Here is an 18,942-nt window from a genome sequence, read left to right on the forward strand (position 1 = left end):
CATGGTACATAGACAACTTCTTTATATGTAAGTATGAAGTTGGGTTTTTGATTCTCGTAACTTTTACTTTAATTTTTAAACATGAAAGTACAAACAAGTCTTCCAGAAAACTCATTTAGAAATATTCTCATTACTGATTTAATAGCATTCTAGGTACTAGACCTACCGTATTTACTTGATGCTAAGATGAGGCTTCCCCCCATTTAACATGGAGGGGAGGAAGGCCCTTTTCTTAGACTTGGGGAAAGGGGTGCGCAAGCAGCTGCTGAGGCTCAGGTTCCAGCCCCTACCCCTGCTGCCTCTGTACTCTGCTATCTCCCCACTGCAGCCTCTCCACCCCACCACCACCACGCAGCCTCTGTTCCCCCATCTGCTCCTCTTCCTCCCCATCCTTACACCTGCTCCATGCTGGCAGGCTCCATCTACCCTAAAACCTGGGACACTAAGCACAGCCCCAGCCCAGCCCTGTAGCACTGGCATGCAGCGCACACAGCTTGGCTGGGACTGCTCAGTGCCCTAGGTTGCAGTATGGATGGAAACTGCTGGTCTCGAGCAAAGGTAAGGGAGGGAGGGAACAGGAAAAGAGGCTGTGGGGGAGGACCAGGAGGGGAAGACGGGGACGGGGAAGGAGGGAACAAGCAGGGGGCAGAAAGAAACAGGAGGCAAACTGTTTGACCTCCCCACACTACCTGCTCCCCTGTGGGGTGGGGGGGGGGGAAATCAACCCTCCAAAAATTGGATTCTATACATGGAAAATGAAAACAAATTGATACATTTTCCATGTATAGTATCTAATTATTGTGGAGGTTGTCTTAAATTCAGAGTCAACTTAGATTTGAGTAAATTCAGCGTTTTTCTTTCAGCGGCAAAGTACTTGCCTGAATGCTGGCTGAAAAGGAGTCCTAATTAAAGTTAACATACACAAGATTTTTAAACGGAGGTGAGAACAGATAAACAGGTAAATCCTGGTTTACAACATAACCTATAAAACTGACTCATTTTAACTCTGCGGAAAGCTGTTTACAAGGCTGATACAGTGACCAAGTCAGAGAAATAGCACGGTAACTCTGTGTCCTGGACAGTGGCAATGCACAGGGTAGTGTTAACTGCTGCGGTGCCAATAGTAGTGGCAGCTATTTTTGTGTCCCCTCCCAAAAAGGCAACATCTGGAACTACTAGTGCCCTGATCTTTGTTACCCCTCTGCACCCCCCCACTTATGCTACTGAAAAAAATCTAAAAGGGAGACAGACTTTTTAAAACGTTACAAACCCAGTTTCCTAAGGTTAAGAAATTAGAGAACAGTATGCAACAAAAAACAGCTTTTAAAAAAAACCATTAAGTTTTTACCTCAAACTGAGGCCAATTCATAGACATCCCAGGACCTTGATTAGCTCTAAACCACCTAAGGTCTTCAACAGCATCTGCTGCTTTGATGTTCTGCTCCAATTCACGGTAGATATTTTTGTAACTACAAGACATATTAAGGTATAAATTAGAAATCTGATAAATGTACTAATCAAATAGGAAAATGTATGTTTTATCATGTTTTCTGACGCATAACACATGACCAACTACTATATGGAATAGGACACAGCTGCTGAATAATGTGCAGAACTTAACAGTAGCAGTTAAAGGAATAAAAAGCAGAAGATGGGGCAGGGTGGCACTTTATACACCAGCTTGTCCAGAGAAGCATGAACTTTCATAGGCTAGAGACCACTTCATCAGAGGCTATGAATGAAATGTTATTCATAGTGTCTGACAAAATAAGCTATAGTCTATGAAAGCTTATGCCTCTCTGAACAAGTTAAGGTACCACCCTGTTCTGCCTTACTTCAGGCCAACTTCCTCTCTCTAGTAACAGTTTAAAAAAATAAAATAAAATAAATGCAAAAAGCTATTTGGATAAAATATTTAGCTTTTAATAACTCAAGAGATTTTGGGGCGTTTCTGAAGTCATTATACAATATCACTCTGTATGTAAACACGGTGTTAGAAATGTGACATACAGGGCACCTAGCCACTTTAATTAAAATGCCTGCAGTATCGCATGTATTCAGCAGTGGGGGAACTTTAACTAAAACTTGTTTGGCAAGCATTCTATTCAACGAGCTTCAGTTAAAGCACCCCTGCTGCCATTTTGAAACGTGGGACACTGAATACAGAAGATGCTGCAGCACGCTGGAGTGTTCTGATTAGAACGCTCCAGCAAACTGATCAGAACATGTCAGAGCATATGTAAAAGTCCACTCAGTGACATATAAATGATACTACACATTTAACTCCATATGTAAATCCTTATTTTTAATATTGCCTAAAAACATTCCAAGATTTTATGCACTCTGGCCTAAAAGACAATGTTTTCCCTAGAACAAGGACAGGCAAAGTTTGGCCCATGGGCTAGATCAGGCCTGTGGCAGACTTCATTTCCCAGCAGCCCCTGCCTGCATTTCCAAGGAGACCCCACAAATGGTGGCTCCAAGACAGCACAGGGCCAGGGTTTCCATGGAGACCAACCCCAGCAGCGCTGGCAGGGTGTGCAGCTGGGTGGGGAGTTGCTCTAGGGCTAGGATCTTGCAGTGGTGACAGCATGGTTTGGAGCTGGGGCACAGCTGTGATCCACTGCCTGTGTGCCTCAGGCAGGGGCGTGCAGGCAGCAGATCGCAGCTCTTCCCCAGCTCTGGACCATGCTATCACCACTGCAAGATCCTACGCCCCGGCTGCAGAGTAGTTCCCTGCCGAGCTGTGCGTCCTGCTGGTCAGTGCTGCTGGGGCTGGTGTCCATGGATCTGCACTGTCACAGTGCTGCTGCTTCTGGGGTCTCCATAGAAACTGGCTGCAGTGACATGGGCAGGGGCTGCTGGGAAATGGTTCAGCCATCAACCATATCTGCTGTTTTGCCCACCCCCGCCCTAGAAGGTTACAGCATTGGAATGGAAAACTAATGAATTCTTATATTCATAGACCAAACCATAATAAAATCAAATCAGTAGCCAATGCAAGGTTTTCCAACATATCCTATGTTATCACATGCACAGGTCTGATATAAATACCTTCAAATACTGTATTTTCATTTCTTACCATGGGAAGCTATTTTGAAGTGCAACAGATTTACTTTTAAAATACTTTTTATTTAAAACAACAAATTCCATGGGGAGAGAGATGAAAAAGATCAATCTGACATATTCCCTTTAGTAATTGTTGCCATTACTCCTAGTTTCATCCAAATATTTCTTTCCTCTTCTGCAGTCTTCAAACAGATGCTGGCTATGAAACAGGCAGACTATTAAGAGATCCACTTAGGGCCCATCTACATTTTCGCTGCAATTAAGGACTCTGGACTTCAGACTACACTGGGTCATGCCAAGCTGTAGACATCCAACTTACGACTTGCCAGTGAAGGGGGAACCTGGGATCATAATCCTGCCCCCCGCCCCCCTCACCACACTGGTAACTAGAAAGGGTGCAACTGGGGATCTGATCCCTGATCCCCCCCCCAAAAAAAAAAAAAAAATCACACTTCCTACCATGCATCATCAGCAGCAATCCCTTGCAGTCGAAGATGTCTGACTTCCATTATTTTCTTATCTGTGGGTCTGAAGATGGCTGACAAGGCCAGTCCAGAATCAATAGGTTCTATTGCAACTTGGGCACATGTTTCTATGTGGGATGGATGGCTATGGATTCCTGATTTGGTCCATTACATGCTGCTGCTCCCACTTTTCCATCTCCTGTTGTCATTGTGAGGTTTCAAAGTACCGAGATCCTTGCAACAGACTCTTCCTTCATTTGGGATGGTCCTGGGCAATAGCCACCCACAAGTTGATGTAATTCTGCATTTTTTCCAAGATGGCCTTGAGGACATCCTTGAAGCACTTTCTCTACCTTCCTCTTGAGTGTACACCTTGACTGAGCTTGGAGAATAAAAATTGCTTCAGAAGTCTGGGGTCAGACATCCAGATGACATAGCTGGCTCAGCAAAGTTGATGTTGGATGATCATCGCCTCAATGCTCATGGTGTTCGCTTGAGACGATGCTAACATTGGTGAATTTGTCTTCCCACTGGACTGAAAGCATCTTCCATAGGCAGCATTGACGGTGCCTCTCCAGCTACTTGAAGTGTCTCCTGTACATTGTGCATGTCTTGGCTCTATACAGTAAGGTGGGGCTCATGACTGCTTGATAAACCATGAACTGGGTTTCAAATTCAAAGTCATGATCTTTGAACACCCAAGTCCCCAGGTGTCTGAAGGCTGCACTCCCACATTTTAGGTGATGTTGGATTTCTTCGTTGATGTGAGCCTTCTGCGAGAGATGGCTTTTGAGGTTCAGGAAATACTCAACATTCTCCAGAGTCTTGGTGCAAATCTGAATTATCGCAGCTTGTTGATGGAGGGCCTTAGTCTTCTGAATGTTAAGCATCAGTCCCATTTTCTTGTATGCCTCAGTAAAAACATCAATGATTGCCTGAAGGTCTGCTTCCAAGTGAGCACAAACTACAGCATCATCAGCATACTGCAGCTTGATGACTGAGGTCAAGGTTTTGGCTCGGAGGTGGCTGAGATTAAACAGTTTACCATTCATTCAGCCCCACTCCGACTGGAAGCTTGTTGGTGGTCAGATGTAGCATCGCAATAAGGAATATTTTCTAACCATGCGTGTGTGGCATAGCAGGAGGTGTGATTGCTGGGATCGTGGATCAGATCCTATGGCACCTTTAAATTAATATATTAGGCCAGGGCCCCAATATATTTATAACTCATCCACAAAACCCTTGTTTTTCCCCTCTTGCAAGTTACTTTTTCATTTTCTTTTCTACATTCCTCTAATAACCACTTAACCTCCAAGTGGATAGCAGAAAACTTTGCCATCATCTACATATTAGAAAACAGAAAAATAGGCTGTTTTAAAAGCAAGACATAGAATTTTATTGGTGTCTGTCACATACTACTCCTGATGCACAAGGAGGGGAAAAAAGAGAGAGACTAAAACCATATTTAACTGAACAGAGATCCCTCAATCCCTCCCTACCACCAAGATCTGTTTCTTGAGAGGGACAGACCCAAGTGGTCAAAAGGTTTTACATTATAAGTAAAACAGTCACAACCTGATGTGGACATACCAGCAAAAGAGCACCTTTACATAAAGAAGTTTGACATATGGGGTGATATATAGGAGAAGATGAGGTAAGTAAAAGCCTCATGACCTTTGATAGTCTGAAACCCTCAGATTTGACCTCCTCAATTGTGGACAGGGGCAAAGCAAAAAAAAAAAAATATTCCACAGGCGCTAGAAGACATTCATTTAATGGTGCAATGGGATCTGATCCCTGATGCCAACAATCACACCTCCTGCCTTGCATGTGTGGGGAACCTTTCCCTGATCCCAGGGTCCCTGTGCACTAGGAGGTCTAAAACCTGTGCTTACAGCTGGGCACATCACAATCTTTAAAAACCAGCATGGGTAGCCTAGTTTTATGCACAGATTTTAGACCATCTCAAGATTTGGGAGAGGCTTCCTGATCACAGGCTCCCAGTATGCTGTGACCTTTAACCCCCGCACATGCAGCCCAGCAGGGCTGCAGGTGCAGCTTTGAAAGTGGTGCATAGAGGAGGGAAGCTGACCCAACAAATTCAAAGCTCCTTGGCAGTTACAGGGCAAGGTAGTTAACATGCTGGGCTGTCTGAAAGACCAGGGGGGCCTCCTGTGCAACCCAGAGTTTTAAAGTGCCTGGCCCTGCAGTTCCTGTAGCAGCTGTGGGGCAAGGCAGGAAAGGCTGCTGGGTGCAGGGATTGCAGGGAGCCTTGCAATCTGCTCCCCTGGCAGCCCATTTTCCAGATCAGGACCAGGCCTGCCCTGGTTCCAGTGCCAACCCTGACAATTGTCGGCATCTGCATGGGGGCATGCTACACATTCAATTAATTGTGCCATGCAAACCAGCCACAAAAATGTTCTATAAATTTTTTGTGGGATGTCTTTGTGATTAATTTTCCATTTTATGGTGCCAGAGATTGGCTGAATGTGTAGCATTGTTACCATCTATGGTGCAATTAAAATGTTAATTACACCATAAGTGAAACGTTTGCCATGGGCTTACAGTGCAACATTGTCACCAACTACAAAAAAAATCTAACAGTAACAAGAAAAATAAGAAATAAAATATAGCCCTTAGAAGGCAAGATCCCAAACAACAGTGGACTGATCTCTCTTGCACACAGCTACCTAGCATGATAACCTGTTTCAATTAGGAAAATTGTTTTGATAGCCCTACTCCAAAGTCTTACTCTTTTAAACAATGAGTAAATGGTTAGACAGGTTTGAATTCTAGTTTAGCTAGTTAACTTATTTACAGACCTTCCCCTCCCCCAAGCCTATTTGACCTTCTTGTTTTTGTCAGTTTTATACTGTACACTCTAAAGATTTCCAGGTAATTGACAAGTGTTCAATTTCTGACAACTTAAGTGGAATAAAAAAAAAATCTTAGTCACTATATGTTAAACTAGATGAGCACTCCATACTGTTTTATCCTGAACAAGACTAAACCTGATGGAAAAGGTTTACATTATTTTATTAGAAACTTTAGATACACTACCTGATTAAGCAGCACATTAATAAATTTAGTCATATGCCACATGCTAATTTACTGGATGTATCGTATTTAAGGGCAAAATTAAAACTTTTCTTGTTCAAGCTGCTTTAAAGTTTACCTCGCAATATTAGATAAATCCAGGTGTTTCTCAACTTCCAGTAACACTTCCCGGAAGAAACGTAGACGTTTTTCTTCAAACTGTTGGCACTGTTCAAATACCTGCTCCATGTTTTCCATATACTGAGGAGTAGCATTATCCAGCTCTTTCAGTGATTTTTCATACTTTTCTTTGGTCTAAAAAGAGATTAAAACTACTTTTTCCATGTGTTATATTACTAACTACACAATAGGCATAAAAATACTGATAAATGTCGAAAAATACCGCCCCGCACCACCAAATCCACTGCCGGCTTCTTGACGACCGGGGGTGGGGCCCCACACAGGCTGATTTGCCCTGGGCCCTGCACCCTGCTCATGTTGTCTCTGACTGGTGCTCAACCTTTCTGCCCCACAAGCTGGATGGATGGTGCTTGGTCTGTCTGAGGGCTGAGTCTGGCCGTTAGGTCTGATTCATCACGTGGGGCAGGCGCAGCAGGGCCTGATTCAGCTGCATCCAGTGTGGCTCCAATCCAGCCATATGGGGGTAAGGGGCATGGCCCAGCCCCGATCCAGCCACATATGGCTTGGGAATTTGGCAGCAGGGGAGGGAAGGTAGTATTAATTGCCACTGCTCCACCACCACCAAATTTCCTGACTCATGGAGAGCCCTGCAGGCTAGATGCCATGGCTCTGCAGGCAGGGAGTTGAGCACCCCTGACCTAGAGCTATCTAGCTTTAATTTTATTTAGAGTTTGAAGCATTAATTGGAGGTTGTAGCATCAAAAAGGTTAACAGAGCAATGAGAGAATGGTTACTTAAAAACAAGTTATTCTTTACATGCTAGTCTCATGGATTCCAATTCTGATATATATAAATATATATATATGGGTCCAATATGCATGTGAAATTGGATTCTTCTGGTTAGCAATACCCCTTAGGGATGTGCCTGCATTTTGCATGCCCTCCTGCTCCTAACCAAGGCCAACCATCTTTCAATTCAAATTTAATAGCCTGTCATTAATAAGAAGTGAAATTACTGTGGTACTACCTGTGTGCATTATATTACCCCATGGTAAAATGGAAGCTGAACCATAATAGCTTAACCTTCAATAAAAGAGGTTTGCCACCATGATTTAGCTTCCATTTACTGAAGGTAAAGCATGTGTACCTGTTTACCTTCTGCACATCTTGTTTGCTTTTTTCCACTTTATCTTGTAGCTTTTTAAGTTGTTCAGGATTCAGTGCTGGATCTGCTTTGCTATTGGCTTCTCTGAATGTAGCCAATTTCTCCTCTTTGCATGCTGCATGGTATGCTTTCTTTGAAGCCTCCACCTATAAAACACATTCTTGAACCTTTGCATCTCATACATTTTATAAACAGTCAGCTATAGGAGTATCTAGGTTTTGTAATCACATTGCAATAAAGCCAATATTGTCAGTTTTTCTTTTGTAAAAATGTTGAAATCAGATCCTATGCTATATTCAAACAAATTTAGTTACAAAACAATTCAGCAGACTGAGCCTAAGGAAACTAAATACTAGGGGTACACTGAAAGATTTTTTTTGGTCGATACGGATGGCAGATTTATTAACCAGCCATATCAGCCAACACTGATCCAACTGCCGATATGCAGCCCGGCAGCTTGGATAGCAGCCTCCAGCCAGTAAGTCTGTGAGAGGGAAGGGGCATGGGGGAAGGAAGGGGTGTGTGGGTGGCAGATTGAAGCCCCCCATGGTGAGGGAGGAAATAGGGCTGAGGCAGGAGCAGGCTCTGCCCATCCAACGCAGGGCACAGGATGAATTCATGGGCAGTTGCCTGGGAGGCATGGCTCCCTGCACCCTGGGGGGGAGGCACGGGAGGCATATGCCCCTCTGGTTTGTGGGTGGGCTACCCACTGTGGCCTCTTCCCAGCAGGACGGTTGGGCTGGGGCTGCGCTCAGGGTGGGCAGGCAGCAGTGGCACTGGGAGGAGGGGGGGACACTACTGGGTGGGTTACAGCCACTCAAATTTGCCATAGCCATCCCACAGCTTTCCTCCCAGCGTCACCACTGCCTGCCCCACCCTCCCTCACCCCCGGCCCAGTCCCCACTGCCAAGAAGAGCCCGATGCAGGCCCCGGCTCTGAACCCACAGCAGGCAACCTGCCCTCACCCCACACACAAATCTGGGGGGCACATACACTCCATGCCTCCCCCAGGGGTGTGCACTACAGCAGGAGCTGTGTCCCACCCTACCCCCCACCCAATCAAGCCACCCGCAGCTCCGTCCTGTGCCCCACCCCACCCCAGCTGGGCAGTGCCTGTCCCCTCACTGTAGGGGCTTCAATCTGCCCCCCGCCACGCCTTCCCCCCACACAGACTTACCGGCTGGACGCTGGTCTCCAAGCTGCCGGGCTGCATTCCTGGTCACATGCATGGTGCGGCTGAATACATTTATCTGTGGCATTATTGGCCATGTTGGCCAAAAAAAGCTGATTGTTGATCACATCAAGTTTCCTTTTATGAGTGCCAATACAATATGGACCCATGTATCGATGCACCTCTACTAAATACTGCATTTGTAAGATGACATTATCCTTCTCCATTAAACAAGTAACTGTCATTCAATTTAGTTTCAATTTTCCTTCTGAAGGAAACCAATTAAAAAATGCCTCAAATTCCTGAATGAAATATTTTGCCCCTTCCAACTCTCTCTTGCATGGTCTTTTAATTAACGAAAATATTAATGTAAAAAAGATGTTTTTCCTTTAAGCTCTTTTCCTACAGTTAACATCTCACATGCATTCATAGATGCTGCTAAAATGTGACAAATAGGTCAATTTCACATTCTCTAGAGCACTGCTGAATTGGTTGACATTAAATGAGAGGGAGTGGTTAATGGGAGGGGTGATAGGAAAAACAAGAGAAAGCTTCTTTCAAAAGAGGACAAAAAGCAGAGATCTCAATGAGAAAAGGATTCACCTGAGAATGGGCATTATTCCCCCGTTTAAAGCTTTCTATAAAGCATTACTACATTGAAACTCAAGACAGGAAATATGCAATAGATTGCTGTACCTCTTTTAGCTTTTTTGCCCAGGGTTTCTGAGCCTTCCTAAATCCATCATCTGCTTCTTTGGTTTCCTTAAATCCTCCGATCATTTGCTTATGAAAGGCCTCCTTCTGCCAGTTCTTGATCTTTTCAAAGTCCTCATTCATCAGTGCACCTTTTATGTCTAGATGTAGTTCACTTACTTTTTCAGCTTCTGACACGAATGCACACCAAGCCTTTTCTACTGTTCCATATTGTGGACCTACACAGAACAGAACATCAGTTTCAATTAATACCATCACATGAAACTTTTACTCTTAAGAAGCCATTAAACTTGTATTTGTGGATAATCCATAATCCTAGCATTGTATTTAACACCTTAAATCAAATAGTATCTTTTGTACTTTAATTAAAAATTCAATTTGGAGATTATGATAGAAGGGACCTTTTTAATTTGTCTGATTTCCAGCAAAATGAGCCAAGAACCTCCATCCAGTAATTGCAGCAACAAGCTCAACAACATGCAACTGAACTGCAGCATACATTGTAGTGTTGGAAGGTTTCTACAGACTCCACTAATGTGCTAGGAAACTCTATGCACGTTTGTTTTGGGTGGCCGAAGTGGAAACATTCTTTTAAATATCTATTTTTCCATTAAAAAAGTAAAGCCTCTCCGAGCTTAAAGTTATGACATTTATTACCTTTTTCCACAAGCTGTTTCCATCTTTTTGCCCATTCGGTAAGCTGCTGAGCATAGCCCTTTTCTATTCTGGCACGTTCATGAATACAATTCATGAGATCATTGCAAAGCCTGTAACCATCATCAATCCGCTTTACTGTCCGTTTATAATTCCCAACCTAGAGAAAGAAATATATATTTAGGAATTCTTACTTGAAAACTTTGGGCCAGAAATAAAAGGCTTACTATATCAGTTAACACAATAAGCTAACATGGGAATCATACAGATTTTAAACCAGCAATAGGATTCACAAGTAAATGCAACTTCAAAGTACTAGGTTGACTTAAAGTTTCATATTTACTTGAATCCAAAGGAGGGAGGGTTTTTTTCCTCCAAATCAATATTGGGGGCAGGGGGGAAATAAAGCCTCATTTTGGATTCAAATATCACCTGAAACAAGCGGCTGATGCTATCCCAGCTCTGTGCCTGGGGTGCAGTTAGAGCCAAGCCACCACCTGCCCTGGACTGGGATGGCTTATGCTGCAGGGAAGAGGGCGTATAGTAGAGGGAGACACAAGGCAGACTGCACTGTGGGAGGGAAGCATGGCAGAGACCGGTTGGGGTTCAGTGGAAGGGTGTATAGAGAAGGGAAAAGGGTGGAGGAAATCTTGTAACTGGGGTCATTCCCCATCCCCCCCACCGTGGCTCCAGCTCCAGCCCTGGCTCAGGCCTGCTGGGCCAGGCCTGCTGCTGGTGGCCCCAAAAGATAAAGTGGGGGGAAGGGGCAAGTGGGGGAGGGGGACAGGCAAAAGGGGGAAAGCGCAGGTGGGGGAGATGCTAGGGGTGAGAGGGCAAGGGGTACAGACCTGGGCACTTCCGCCGCCCCTGCCCACACACTGCTTTCCCTGCCACAGCAATGGGGGGCAGGGGACAAATGAAAAGATGACCCCCCAATACAATTAGATTCTATATATGGCAAATTATATATTTTTTTAATGTATAAGATACTATTATCTAATTATCAAAGTTGTCCTGGCTTTGGGTAAATATAGGTATATGAAAACACAGTTAGTAAAAGTAGGAAAACTGATTTTGAGAAAAAAATTTCTAGTATGATGTGTATGAAAGTGACATCAAATAATTTTCAGCAATACCTCAAAAGGTGTAATTGCGTGCTTTCCTTCTGAAAACAGTATGGTCACTTTTGAAATTTACAATAATCTAAAATAATTTATACTGACTGTCTTGTAGTCATTGCTGAGCAAATAGCTCTCAAGGACTGTTACAAAATTATAGTCCTACATAATGTAATTCTGGTTGTGGTTTAAGTTAATCACCATGTTAAATTTTTCTTAACAATTGCTTTACTGTATTTTGGTTCAGTGTCCTAGAAGATAATTATATGATCTAGTTTTCTCTTTTTGCCATTTAACACATAGAAGCATAAGATTTCACTCTGCCACCTGTCACCATGAATGTTGCGTGCCTCCTGAGGCTGGGGGGGGGGGGGGGGCATGGCAACCGTCCGCAGGCGGTGGCAGCAGTGGTGGCAGAAGCAAGTAAGGAGCTTCTGCAGGCAGCCTCAGCAGTGTCGGTGGTGGGGGAGTGGCGACCACTGACCAGCAATCGGCGACCACCTGCAAACGCCGCCGGCAGTGTCAGTGGCAGGGGGGTCTGTGATGACTGCCCACAGGTGCCGCTGGCAGTGTCAGCAGTGGCCAATCTCAGGGGGTGCACCACCAATCTCAGGGGGTGCACAAGCACCCGCGTGCACCCCCTACACATCGTCATTTCCTGTCACTGTGGGGTTAACATCCTATTTTGCAGGTATGCATGTTAAAACTAAATAGCCCCTTTCTAAATTAAGATTACTACAATTAAGAGGGAATGCAGGGAGAAGCACTGAGAGATTTATGTTAAGACAGTTAAAAGAAACCTCAAAGGGCAAAGAAATAAAAATCGAAGAATGTAGCATGGAGAAGTCAATTGTTTAAAAGGCCAACATAGATGGAAGATTGGCAGCAGATTATCACCAGTGAAGCATATTAACAATAAACAACTAAACCAAGCAGGTACAGTGTAGTTTCATTTAGAAAGAACCATGATCAGAGTTTTCTACATTGTAAATGTGCATACAACCTGTAAAGAAAAACTGAAGAAATATTCACAGGCATCCTGAAAGTGAACTAAACATTTGCAAACATTAGGAATACCTTCTCAAGTAATTATTAGTTTGTCAGTTTTAGAACTGATTCTAAAATATTACAATCAGTTATTCTATTTACAACAGCTACATGACTGCAAAGGAACATAATTTTGTAGTCAGGTGGAAAATGAAGTTGTATTTACATACTTACTTAAAATATCTGTATCTTTTCATCAATAAACAGTATGTTAGTGATCTGGGGTCTTAATAAGAGAAAGTACCAAACCTTTTAGGCTCATTAATAATTTGAGAGCATTTGTTCAAAATTTTGTAAATACAATAATAATCAGTAAAAAAATAAGAATTTAAAGCAATCCACAAACCCATCTGCTTCAGAATACCATTTTTAAAGTAAATAATTAAACAGTACATTTATATTAAACTAAAAATATTGTCAATGGTTTTGTTCCTATATTAATATAGCAAAAGACCCAAAGTGACGAGATAACTTGCTGAAGTTGCCTGAAGTCAGAGCTGTCAAGCTGAACAGTGACATTTTTAAGACAATGCCCTTACAGTACTCAGCTCAACACTCTTTAGTAAATGGAATATACCCATTTCAGCAAATCAAAGAAAGTCAGGTGGCATCTAACACAAGAACATGATCTGTCTACAAAGGTGACTTGTCTCAACTTTGTCAAATAATAGTTATATACACAAATCATTATGTAAACGAATGGTGCTGGTAACTTGTAACACCAACAAAGGTAACAATCTTAAGAAAAAATGCTGAAAGTACCCACCCCAAACACCTTTTACCCAGGAAAACAAAATAATTATCAGCATAAGAATGTTTTCCCTTATTCAGTGAAAACTCTCCCAACTGGGTGACAGAAAGGACAGCATATTTTCTCAAAATAATCTCAGCTCTAATTCTGTAACTAGGTTGTTAAAACAGGTTATGCTAACTTCCACAACTGCTAAGATCCTATTTATATAAACAGCAGTTTCTTTCTCTACGTGTCCAGAGTTTTTTGGGGGGGGGTCATACAAGTTAAATTTGTTATATAAGAAAATATTCTAAGATTTCCATTAATATATTAGCATTTAAAATGCTAAAACCCTCTGGCAATTGGATTCTTCAAGGAACAGGCTGCCTGTTCAAATTCTACCCATGCTGGTAACCCTAACCCTATCACTTATTTTAAACAGCTGCTCAGTCTTGTGAAACAAGCTTACCTGTTAAGGTCCAATTCTTACTGGAGAGAGACAAACCTGAGCTCAGAAAACTATATCACAACCAGAACTTTTATTGGCCTATAACTGCACACACACTGGAACTAATTTTACTCCTACAGACTGCTTCCTTTTCCCCAGATATACTGAATTACATTGGCACTACAGTATGGAAAGCTTGCCTTGGATTTGTATTAAATAGGCAGTTTTCCAGAGTGGTAAATTTGGTACTTGTTAACAGATCTACACTAATAATTAAAAAAAATAAAAAATGCTGACATCTATAAGCTTCAAACTGTCCCATTTCACAGATCACATGGACTCCACATTCCTGTTTATGCTACACTAAGTGCTAGAATTTTAGAAATATCTAATACTTCTTTATATCCATCTTCATTATGCATAGAATTTTATGTGCCTGACAGTGTACATACTACTTTAAATGCATTCTTGTTTAATAAGTATATGAAACACAGACTATCCTCTCTAGTTTCTCCCCTGAAGGTTACCTTGTTCAGGAAAGGGTTGACCTTAAAATGCTGTTTTTTGATGTAGAGTTTTGCCCTCCAAAAATAAAATTCCATCTTCAGTGAAACCATTTTCCAAGGATTTCTGCAACTACGTTTAAGACGGCTCAGTGACTGTATCGTTAATACCCCCAAGCACCTTTTGAAATCAAGAACCTATAACAAGATAGTTCTACTATAACACTTACAAATGTATAGTAAAATGTGTTCACAAAGAGCAATTCTGAACCTGCCACAAGCCCTGAAAAGTCTCTCAGGTTAATCTTAGGTGCTATAGTTTCACAGTGGATCTGCAGCAAGTTCAGTATTGCCCACCCCACCATGCCAAAAATCATGAGACAAAGGCTTATAAAAAAAATCAAAAGATTGGCACGTAAATCATTAGATGTTATTTTTGAAGTGTGTGTGTGTGCATGTGTGAGAGGAGGGAGGGTCCCTGTACATCCTGGCTTGATGTGGGGTACTGTGGGCCAGGAGTGAGACGCAGCAACAAGTCTGGGTGGGCTGCAGCTTGGGAATGAGGAGCAGACAGAGACGGACACTGCACCCAGCTGATAAGTGGAGGGGAAGGGGCAGGGAGTAGAGGGAAGGGAGACTGAGGGCCCCACGTGGGGCAGGAGCAGGAGCTAGGGTGAATGGGGCCCTGGGGCCAGGGTGGGTTGTCAAGAGGTGCGGGGTGGGGGGGGCAGGGAAGGGAAGGGAAGGGGGCAGCTCCCTGTAGCAATAGTGCATACCCCCAGGGGAGGCATGGCAGGCACACGCCTCCTGTGGGGCAGCTGGGCTGCCCGCTGCAGGCTTAGGGCTCTGCACCCTGCTGCCTTTGCTCTGGGAACTCAGCAGCATGATGCCAGTGTGCCTCCAGCTGCTGAGTGGGCAGGGGATGCACTGCACAGCCAGTGCACCCCACGTCCCCTGCCCGCTCAAGGGGGCGGCAATGGCGTTGCACGGCTGAGCTCCCGGGGCAAAGGCAGCAAGGCACAGAGCCCATCGCGGACAGCCCGCCTCTGCCCTGTGTGTAGTACGTACCCCTCGTGCCTCCCTCGGGTGTGTGCTGCTGTAGAGAGCCGTACCACCCACCCCGCCCCCACCCCTTGCCTCTAGACGACCTGCCCTGGCCCCACAGGGCCCCATTCACCCCAGCCCTTGCTCCTGTCCCAATCTCTCCCTCACCACAGAGCCCTCGAGCTCCCCTTCCCCTCCACAGACTTACTAGCTGGGAAAATCTGGAGAGCTGAGGGTTCAGTTGAGAGATCATGAGTTGAAGTTATTTTGACTTGGAAATCCAAAATCTTGCAATGGTTTCATTACAGTTAGCATTACTTCAAGTCCCACCCCCTTTTCTTCCTTGAGTGATTTTTCTGTAGATGTCACAACTGGTGTGTTTTCAAATTAGGGATGTGAAAGGTTAAATGTTTACACAGCAGAAGCAAGGAGGAGGGGTGAGGGGGAGCCAAGGGGGGAATAGTACCCATAGCTTATGAGGTTAAAGAGCAAGAGAGCAGGCGGCATGATGACTTTATCAATTAAGCTCATTCACAGGTGAGAAGCAGCCAGCTAGACAGAGATAACAGGATACTTAGTTTAAACCTGTGCCCAACCAGAGTTGCCTGCTCCCTCCCTCCCAGTGTACCAGTGTCTGCAGCAGGCTGTGAAAGCACCTTGCTTGCTGCTGTGTTGTGGGGAGTGGCTGCCAGCAGCAGCTGTGTCCAAGCAGGTCTGTGCATGGCCTCTGACTCCCTGCGCTGCTCTGGGTAAGCAGCTGCAGATCCTCCTCATAATTAGCTTCCCAATGGCCAGCTTCCAGTAGGAGGATCTCGGCTACACACTGACTTTCTGGAAATGGGAGACTCCTCCTTAGCTTGCTCCTGCAGCCATATGGCTGAGGGCAAATGAAACTCAGGGGCATCCTAACCCCAAGCCTCCAAGCTTGGGTTTTCACATAGGATGCTTGCCCAAAGGATTTGGAAGCGTGTGAAGCACCAGGCTAGGTTGGAGAATACTTGCCAGTGGCAAGGCCACATATGATTTTTTATTAATTTAAGTGGATTTGGACCTGATCTGACTAATCTCACCTGGGACATGAAAAATTTTCCATAACAAAACAAACAAACAAAAAAGTGGCTACAGACCCTTCACCATTGTAGGGAGGGGAAGGTACCAGTCTGGGGCTTCCCCCTACCCTCCACCAGGACTAGGCATATGTTATTGGTTAACCATTTAATCAATATAATTAGAGGCGGTTAAACGGATATTTTTAGAAACAATATTTACATCCCCACTTCAAATCTGAACAGACACAGGGATATTCCCACTACACCTCTCCATTTTGCTTAGGGCAGCTAGGAATGAGTAGCTGAGATAGAAATAACAGCAGAATAGTTTACTGAAGTTAGCATTCAAGATGCTTAATTTTACTTGAAGAAGTAAACCACTGAAACTTAAGCAGGGTTGAGTTTAAGAAGTTTGGTAGGAATCTGCTCTTTGTTTTCATTTAGCTGAAATGAATGTATAGTTCAAAGTAATGTTCCCTCTAAGGAGTAGTGGTCTGTGAGCACGCTGCTTCAGTCCCACCTCCCACTTTTGGTGTGGCACGGTCTGCCGGTAAGTGTCCCAAAGTAAGTGTCCAGGTGGGAGTGGGCAGGGTTCAGCCACCAGACAAAGGTAAGCTCCTCACTCCTCATGCAGGGCAGGCAGCGGCTTCTCCCCAAGGCAAGGCAAGGCAGGGACGGGGACGGGGACCTGTTCCATGGGCTCCAGGAAACTGCTCCGCTCCCCCGCGTTGCCTCAAGGAGTGAGGAGGCACATGGCGTCAGGGCTGGGGAGTGGAGCAGTTCCCCAGAGTTGGCGGAGCCTGCGGAGCAGTTCCCCAGAGCCTGCACCAGCCCCCAGCCCTCGTCCCCACTTTGCCTCACCTCGGAGAGGAGCTGCTGGCTGCCCCGAGTGAGGATCTGCCCGCTCTGGGTAACTGCTCCATGGGCTCTGCTGGTTCCAGGGAACTGCTCCACTCTCCAGCCCTGACGCCATGTTCCTCCTCGCTCCATGAGGTGATGCGCGGGAGCGCAGCAGTTCCCTGGAGCCGGCGGAGCCCACACCAGCCCCCTGCCTCAGCCTCCGCCTCAGGGAGGAGTCACTGCCTGCCCTGAATGAGAAGTGAGGAGCTTACCTTTGGTATGTGTCCCACGCCAGCCCCAGTGCCTCTGCTGCACTCTGCACCCAGCTCCTTTCCAATCAGGTGCATGGCCTTAAAAAGTTTGTGTGCAGCAAGATTTTTACTTGTGCGTGGCCACCTTAAAGGGAACACTGGTTCCCAGCACAATGGAATCAGGCCAACCACACCTTGTCATGCATCCACAGGTGCATCTCAAGCAGGTCCAAGGAGGTGATCCTCCCCCTCTATGCGACGCTGGTCAGGCTGCAGATGGAGTACTGCATCCAGTTCTGGGTGCCGCACTTCAGGAGGGATGTGGACAATATGGAGAGGGTTCAGAGGAGGGCCACCCACATGATCGGGGGCAGCAGGGCTAGGAGGAAAGGCTAAGGGACCTGAACCTGTTCAGCCTCCACAAGAGAAGGCTGAGGGGGGATCTGGTGGCCATTTACAAACTAGTCAGAGGGGACCAGCAGGCATTGGGGGAGTCCCTGTTCCCCCGAGTGCTACCAGGAGTGACTAGAAATAACGGCCACAAGCTGGCAGAGGGTAGGTTTAAACTAGATATCAGGAGGCGCTACTTCACTGTCAGGGCGGCTAGGACCTGGAACCAACTTCCAAGAGAAGTGGTGCTGGCTCCTACCGTGGGGGTCTTTAAGAGGAGGTTAGATGAACACCTTCCTGGGGTCGTTTGACCCCAGTACTTTTTCCTGCCATGGCAGGGGGTCAGACTTGATGATCTGCTCAGGTCCCTTCCGACCCTACCAACTATGAAACTATGAATCATTTTTATTCTTCAAAAATAGTGGTCAGAAAAGTGATTCTGTGACAAATGAACAGAGACAATACTACAGTGACAATACTACAGTACAACACTGTACACAGTGACAGTGCTGGCAGGGTTCCTGATATTTAAACCAAATCTTCTCTACTACAGTTTAAACCCATTGCCTCATGACCTGCTCTCTGTGACAAGTGCAGTTGTTCTCCCTCTTCCTTGCATCAGCCTTTCCAGCATTTGAAAACCACTATCATGTCCTCTGCTCAATACTCTTTTTAACATGCCTAGTCCTCTCAACCTTTCCTCATGCAGTTTGCATTTTAACCCCTTTATTATCTGTCACTCACCTCTGGACTATCTCCAGTTTTTTCTACATCCTACATAAAGTGCAGAGCTCAGAGTGTTCTAAGTTAAGTCCTAACCATACTAAGATAAGTCCTAACCAATACCTAACAGAATAGTACTATCGTTTCCAGTATCGTGTAGAAAATTCTTGTGTTAATGTGATTAAAGCTACATCTGGGGTTTTTTTGTGAATGTATCACGCTGCTGACTCATGTTAAGTTTGAGATTCAACATAACCCCAGATCCTTTGGCAATCCTGCAGCCTAGCTCAGTGCTCTCAACCTTTTCAGAATCAGGGTACCCCTCCACCACTTTATTTATTTATTTATTTTTAAATGTGGCAACAGCCCTGGTTTAGAACCA

General features: G+C 44.8%; 1 protein-coding gene across 6 annotated transcripts in view; it reads right to left on the reverse strand.

The window, feature by feature from the left end:
- PACSIN2 (protein kinase C and casein kinase substrate in neurons 2) overlaps window positions 1-18,942 on the reverse strand; it is a 133,873-nt gene that overhangs the window by 23,065 nt on the left and 91,866 nt on the right. For all 6 annotated transcript variants that reach the window (XM_014610298.3, XM_014610293.3, XM_059726626.1 and 3 more), the window contains 5 exons: window positions 10,418-10,574; window positions 9,743-9,978; window positions 7,866-8,021; window positions 6,709-6,884; window positions 1,349-1,469 (listed from right to left, as the gene is read on the reverse strand). In XM_014610298.3, the coding sequence (XP_014465784.1) occupies window positions 1,349-1,469; window positions 6,709-6,884; window positions 7,866-8,021; window positions 9,743-9,978; window positions 10,418-10,574 (846 nt within the window). The remainder of the gene's footprint in view (window positions 1-1,348; window positions 1,470-6,708; window positions 6,885-7,865; window positions 8,022-9,742; window positions 9,979-10,417; window positions 10,575-18,942) is intronic.

Source organism: Alligator mississippiensis, chromosome 4 (assembly GCF_030867095.1).
Source record: "Alligator mississippiensis isolate rAllMis1 chromosome 4, rAllMis1, whole genome shotgun sequence".
NCBI classification, from domain to species: Eukaryota; Metazoa; Chordata; order Crocodylia; family Alligatoridae; genus Alligator; species Alligator mississippiensis.